A 7,725-nucleotide genomic window follows, 5' to 3' on the forward strand; every position below is an offset into this window, starting at 1 on the left:
AATCTAACAGTATTGGTGCAAAAAAATAACAAGCAATATTGGAGGTATCCAGCCGTACAGTTTTAAGTCAGATGCAGTTTGGACGACATTTAAGACGTACGTGGATCTAGTCGTCTACAAGTGGATACATCAGAATGGAGCGGAGCAGGGGGCTTGTGACGCGCCCAGAGGATTTTTTACGTCACAAATACGCTCTTTTTCAAACTGGATGTTTTCATCACAATCAATTGAATAAAGGAGTATCGTAATTTTAAGCTTAAGCTTCATTTTCTTTATATATGAGGAAAAATGCCACAAGAACATGTTAAAAACAGAAAACACAATCAAAGGTGGTATTAATTAATGTTTTTTTATGAACCTGGAGACTAAATATGATTATTTATAGTACATTTCTGGATTTAGTTTTCACAATTTCACATCACAATTTATGATGTGGACAGGATTTTATGTCTGCCACAGACACCAGTGACAAAAAAAAAAAAACTTTGAGAAAAGAAAAAGTTCAGCGCGTTGTCTTGTGGGGTCCAGACGACCCCACTTTTAATGTAAGCGTGTCTAGGATAGCACAAGGGTTACAGAAATCTCACCAAATCAGTTTTTAAATGATATATATATATTTTTCACTTAAAATATTTTCTTTTCCCTCTTCAGAGAAAGACAAGTTTTCCAGAAAACCTCTTAATTCATCAGTTCTTGCACACAACACACCATTTATTGAATCTTAAAGTAAAGAACAAAAAACTTCTTTCAAGGAAAAAAGTTATTTTTTGGGTCTAGCAAGAAATACAAAGTTTTTCAAAAGGAAAACATTAAACAACAATATTAATTACATATTAATGGAGTTGTTCATATTAATTGATCATATTAAGAGAGCATGTCTCAGTGACTAGTCACCATTTTTCTCTTTACAGATTTTTATTTTAAAAAAATTCTAACTTTATGACTTGTTTATTTACTCAAACATTTAAATAAGCAATGGGAGGATCAGTCCTTTGAGATGTCACACCTAATTTTTGAGGGGATTTTCCTGTTAGACTTGTAGAAAAAGAAAAGACGACAAATAGGAGTTAAGTAACTAACAAACAAAAAGAAACACACAAAAGAAAATAAAGATTACGATACTGGCTGAGCATATAACTTATTTTTGTATTGGTGGTGGTAATAGTTCTGGCTGCAGAGAACTGCTCGTTTTTACAGCAGCAGATAAAGTAAACCTCCTGCAGGTTGAGGTTTTAGCTGAAAAACGGACGTCTAAGGTAGAAATGCAGGAGGTTCTATCGGAGATTTGAACTATTTTGTTTTAACTCTAAGTAGTTTTAACCATTTAAAAAAAATGCTAAAATACTGCTTCCCTTTAAGAAGTTGGATTAACCCACCCAACTTTTTCTTTTTTTTTTTTAAGAAAAACCTACGCAAGATTAAATTTTGTTTATTTGGAATAGATTAGCTTAGCTTGGTGCAGATTTGCTTTCGTAAATTTTAATTTTTTTTCGTCAAAATTTAAAGACTAAATATAAGAATTACCAAGCACATGTTTAATACTGTATTTCATCAGAATTGAGTATCCCTTTACTTTTCAGCAGTTCCTGTTCCAAAGATGCTCATACAAGTGAGAGTTGTTCTAACTGCAGGTTGTAATGACCGTTTCCAGTTTTAGGAATAAGTTATTACTTTCACAAATCTGAGCGGAGCTTGTCGGGCATCATAAAAAGAGCTCACAAAGCTGTAAAACCACTCTCTCATCTGCAGATCAATACGGTGCGCGGCCTCCATGGATGCCTGCTGGAATATTGGCTTCTTACCGTCTTCTGTGTTATTGTGCTCTAACTCATCCCGCCTCCTCCTTTCTAAAGCCTCCACCCGCTCGCCGTCTTTCTGTCAATGGTTCACAGATCATTTTACTCCACTTCCTCCATCAGTGTTTTCAAATCTTTCTCACTCGTTTCCCATCACATGCTGCTTTTTTTTGTTTTCCTCGTATCATCCTGAGATTTGGCAGCTCAGAGGGACAATGTGAAAAGTGCGATAAAGAAAGACAGAAATGTTTAGAAGTTGGTGAGATGAATATCAAGGTAGCAGAGAAGAAGAGAGAAGGAAAAAAGATGGAGAGCACAGAGGAGGAGGAGGGTCTGTAGTACGTCTCCTCTCTCTGTAATCGTGTTAACTGGCGGCTCCAAGCTTTGCCTCTTCAGCTGTCACACAAAAACACACACACACACACACTGCACCTGTGTACGTGTGACAGACAGCTCATTCATCACAATTAACCAATTACAGCTCCGCCAGTCTGTCTGAGCCCGCCCACTGCTGCAGGGAAAAGGGGAGTCAAAGGAGGAAGGACAGACGAGGAAAAAACCAAAGGGAAAAAGGGGGATTTACATGGTAGTATCCACTGTGGTGAATGTATATTCATGCATGTACCTGAAGCTACGGTATTGATAGCCCCCTCCTGCCCAATGATGTGCTCCTTCAGCCTCCTCTCCAGAGGGAACTTCCTCCGTTCTTCTGCCTCCCTCCGAGCCTGCAGCTCCTTGAACTACGAGGAGACAGAAAAAAATAGCAAATGAGAAAAAAACAACAAAGAAAAAGATGGAATTTACATGAAGGAGGACACATTCAGGGTCCAGGAGGTGTGGATGGAAACAGAAATACATTATTTTGTTATGATTCATGCTTTTCCTTCCTCCCCTGACATCAAACCACTGCAGGTGTCCTCAGAAACTCAAAAACTCTCAGAATCTACAGCAAAATGTGGACTCAAACCAGGAACTCACATCTAAGAGGTGAAGACACCACCACATCAGAGAAGTCTCCTCTTCCTAAAACTGACTGTGCTACCTTTATTTTGGCACAGGCTCTAAGAAGAGCTTCACTCCTCAATGAAAAACTTGTCTGAAAAACTTCACAGCAGCTTTTTCTTAACTATATATTCCTCATATTTACTGTTGAGACAAAAAAGAGAACAAAGAAGAGACAATAAATGCAACCCACTTTATTTATTTTACAGATAAGTATATTAAGATTACAAATTAGACAAATATAAAACCTGCTAATGAAATTGAGTTTTTTTTTGTTTATGGGAGGAAAAAAAATGAACCAAATTTATTTATCCAAAGCCCTTTTCAGACATTGAATATTGTCACTCATTGTTGTATTTCTGCTTAAGATGTTTATTTTTTTACTTTACCAGTTCAAAATAAATACCTAAAATAATAATTTTTAAAAAGGAACTAAATGTGTAATTTTTTGCTTGGATTCATCTACACCACAGGTCTGCAACCTAATGCTCCAGAGCCACATGTGGCTCTTTGACCCCTCCATTGTGGCCCTCTGGTTAAAGAAAAATACATGTTTTTAACTTTAAAATTATTTTCAGGCACATCAAGTGAAACAAAACAGTCAAATACGTCAAACTTATCTTAGCTCAGTCACAAACAGTTAAAGCACATATACCTCTGCAGGATTTTAACTACAGTACCCATAATGCGGGCTGCACGGTGGCGCAGTGGTTAGCGCTCTTGCCTCACAGCGAGAAGGCCCCGGTTCGAATCCCGGCTGGGACCTTTCTGTGTGGAGTTTGCATGTTCTCCCCGTGCATGCGTGGGTTTTCACCGGGGACTCCGGCTTCCTCCCACCGTCCAAAAACATGCTTCATAGGTTAATTGGTGACTCTAAATTGCCCCTAGGTGTGTCTGAGAGTGAATGGGTGTGTGATTGAGGCCCTGCGACGGACTGGCGACCTGTCCAGGGTGTACCCCGCCTTCGCCCATCAGTGGCCGGGATGGGTTCCGGCACCCCGCGACCCCGAACGGGATGAAGCGGTCAAGAAAATGGATGGATGGATGGATACCCATAATGCACCAACAATCCATAAAGCGCTGTGGCTTCATAGTTGACCAAAGTAAAGCACCAACAATAATAAAATAAACTGTGTGTATAATTTCACTAACGACCTACTCTACCTACCACTATATTTACTACACTGAGATACAGGGTGTCTTTTATTTTGAAAGGAAATCATGAGAACCTCTGTCAAAAGTTATAAACTGTTTCATATCCCCCCCCCAAACTATACATCTTTATGATTATGGTTTATATTCATTATGTTTTTTTGGGGGAGGGGGGGCGGACAGAAAAGAAAAAGAGGGAAGTTGGGGGAACAATAGTTCCTTTATATTTATCATAATAGAAACAATAACAGATTTATTTTTCTATAGGCTGAACTTTGTTGTCAGAGACAATTCAAGTTGCAGACTCCAGACTCCAAATAAATATATCTTTAAATGAAAAAAAGACTCAGTGCATTAATGATTTATGTAAAAAAAAAACTTCTGCAAAGTTTTGACGTGTTTCTTAAACTTTAGTCTTTAAATTTGCAGAATGTGTTCGTCAAACCCCCTGCTTTTGCTTCTTGTTCCAGCTCTAAACTTACTCCTCAGTTCCTCTCCTCTTTCTTTCTCACGGCCATTCCACCACTCATTTATCCTCCCCTTCTTTGTCTCCTTAAACTCCAGGTTTTCAGCCCGCAGTGGCGGGAAGCCGTTTATTCTCTCCTTCCATCTTGCTTAGTTCCAGCCTGCTGTCAAGCCAGCAGATAACCACGGATAACTCGAGTTTTATTTCAGAAATGCTGCTGCACACTGGTGAGGCAGAAGGATCCGAACAGAGAGGCCCGCTGCACCTAAAAAGATCCCTCCTGATCCCTGAGATCAAACTTTATTTAAACAAATAAAAGACATAAAATTCAAACATTTGGACATTCATTTTGTTTTCTTATGCACAGACTGCTTGAAGGCCAGTTGTTGACTCAGTCATACATTACTGAATAATAAATAAAATAAACTCAGAATGCAAATATAAAACAATCTGAATGCCAGAAGAAACAAAAGCAGCTTTTAACGTGAACAAATATGAACTCTGATGGATGTTTACCATTGACTATTCATGAGAAATGGACTGAGTGACCCCCTCCCTCGCATTTCAAACAGGAAGTAAGAATCCACTGATCCAGGAATTCAAGAGAGACAAATAAACAGCAATTATTCAGTTGATTTGTTTGTCAGAACAACCAATCTTGCTCTGCTACCTTTCTTTAACATGTTCATTTTTTAAATGTTTTTCTTATTTGTCAATAATGTAGCTCCATTTATTTGAGTTAAAATCTGACCAATCAGATGGCTGCCACAATAAAAGTAGGTGGAACCTGCTGGCCCCCACATCCGATGTTAAAAACGTTTGGCAGATTTTGTAAAGCCTGCTTTCAAGTGGTAGAATTTGGACTTCTAACAAGCTCACTCCTGATTGGTGAAAGTGGTTGCCATAGAAACATGGACTTGGACCAATCGCTGCTTACGGACGTCGTATTGCTCCATATCGTGACTTTTGGAGTCCATATCATGGAAAAAAAAAACAGACAACTATTTTCTGTGTATGATGTCACACTCACTCGCTCCAGTTCTCATCTACAGTCAGCGATGTTTACTAACGTTTTGGAAATAACAAACAGATTCATTTTTGTAGCGTTGAATGGATTAATTTTAGCATGTTTTAATGATGAAATATTGAAGTTATATAAACCATAATAGTCTGTGAAGAAAGCAGACGAGTTCCTTTGAAGGAAGTAGTTTTAAGGGTTAGATCCCACTTTCCATACAGAGTGAATGATTAGCAAACATCTTCAGATGCCTGTTTGGTTATGGTAGAACATGAGGTCTCCTCACAAAGACATGGAGGAGAGGGCAGTTTCGCTGCTCCAACCCTTAAATACAAGCTCGTAAAGAGTTCTACAAACTAATAACAGCTATCACTTTCAGCGCCTCCAGAGAGCAGTTAATGTGGGGAGCAGAGGTCGTCCTATAGAAAAAAAATGACACTTTAAAAGGTAGGACTGGGAAGCGTTGCATCCCGTGCTTCATAATGTCAAAGACGTTCATGTTTACAAAGAGAAAAACATATGAATGCTGACATCAGCAGCTTTGCAGAGACACATCTGTGAAATCAATTTAACTCTACGATCTCCAGCTGAAGGCAAACAACAGCAGAGATGAAGCTTTGAAGCATCACGTCATACATCTGTGAAACCCAATCCCTAGTAATCAGAATATGATAACTATGTTTAAAAAAATGAAAAGTAAAATAGTCATGTAGAGCTTAACCAGACTCCACCCTTATTTTGATGTATGATCCCTCCCATGACAAAGAGGGACAGGATTTTATCTACCACAGACACCAGTGAAGATAAAAAAATCTTAAAAAAAAAGTTCAGTTTGCTGTCTTGTGGGGTCCAGATGACCCCACTTTTAATGTAAACATGCCTATGATAGCACAAGGGTTAATAAGTTTAAGAATGTACGCTTGTTTCGTCCGACTCTTATTCAATTGATCATATTTAATGGATTCAATGTGTCGAGAATTGTGCGTATGAGCACAAATATGTCTATTTATGATGATTAAAAGTAGTTGTAATGTCATCATTTACTTGTATATGTGTGTGTATAAGTGAATCCATCACTTTTACTTCCAATCAAATCGTTACTTATCCTAAGTTATATATATCAATGTATTAGTTGTTGCTGATCCAATTCATAGTCCATATTGGTTCCTTTTGAACGATCTGATTCACTGACCTCAAATTGATCCAGGACATTTTTAGCCAAAAATTCAACCAGTATGACTCAGAGATAAATACCTGGAGCTGAACAGTGAAGATGAAGTTTTCCAGATTCATTGTATTTCTTGCAAGATAATCAGGTGTAAATTAAATATGTGTACAAGGAAACAAAGAAGAATTCATGATAAATCCATTCACAATTTATTTTCATAAAGTTCAGCCCACTGTTGTTTTTCCACATCAAAATGAAACAAACAGAACTTTATTAGAAGTTTATGTCACACTGTATGGTCACATCTTTGCTAAATTCAGTTTCCCCACATTGAACTTTAATGATTGACTGATCATTTTGTGGGTTGTCTGCTGTGATAGTACTTGGTTGTTTTTACGTTATGATAAAATAAACCTACCATGTCTCAATCCAAATGATATTTTTAATTATATAGGTCGATTATATTTGATTCTTCCTCAAACAGATCAAGTTGGATCATGGGAATAGAAACTGATTCATCGATTAATCATTGCACCCCTACTATAGAGATTCATTTTTTGCTTCTTTTTCTTCCTTCTTCGGTATTCTTCTTCTTGTTCTTAGTTTTAACCTCTGCATGAAGTACGGACGACACAAATTTTGATGCATATGGATAACTAGCGAAGTCACAGCACACGGTAAAGTAGCCGTGTTTCTCCGTCCAATTTTATTGATAAAAGTCAAATAAGAACAAAACATCTTCTTCTCTCAATTATATCATTAAGATGTAACGGCTCTGTGCCCTCTAGTGTTCATACAGTGTATAGGTTTTAGATCTAAACAGCAACTGTTCAAACATTGAATATTTTTAAAGAAAAAAATTGATCTGATAGTTTAGCTGACTAGAAATTAACTACATGAAAAACAATTCTTACATCCTTTCAAACTAAAATGACCCTCTGGTTTGTCTTCTCTAGTATCTTTTTTGCGTGATTGTTTGAAACAAATCAGTTTTTTTTAAATGGTAAATGGCGTATACTTGTATAGCGCTTTCTAACCTCCTTCGAGGGCCCAAAGCGCTTCACAGTCACAGACCCATTCACCCATTCACACACACATTCACACACTGGTGGTGGCTCCGCTG

The 7,725-nt window shown here is 37.7% G+C and overlaps 1 protein-coding gene across 1 annotated transcript in view; it reads right to left on the reverse strand.

Annotated features, from left to right (window-relative positions):
- The window catches only part of clpb (caseinolytic mitochondrial matrix peptidase chaperone subunit B), a gene marked incomplete in the record, with an annotated part of 35,521 nt that overhangs the window by 10,960 nt on the left and 16,836 nt on the right, over nt 1–7,725 (reverse strand). Inside the window, 1 exon segment of the mRNA XM_024277405.2 lies at nt 2,422–2,536. Within this exon segment, the coding sequence (XP_024133173.1) occupies nt 2,422–2,536 (115 nt within the window).

Source organism: Oryzias melastigma, linkage group LG13, assembly GCF_002922805.2.
Source record: "Oryzias melastigma strain HK-1 linkage group LG13, ASM292280v2, whole genome shotgun sequence".
Lineage (NCBI taxonomy): Eukaryota > Metazoa > Chordata > Actinopteri > Beloniformes > Adrianichthyidae > Oryzias > Oryzias melastigma.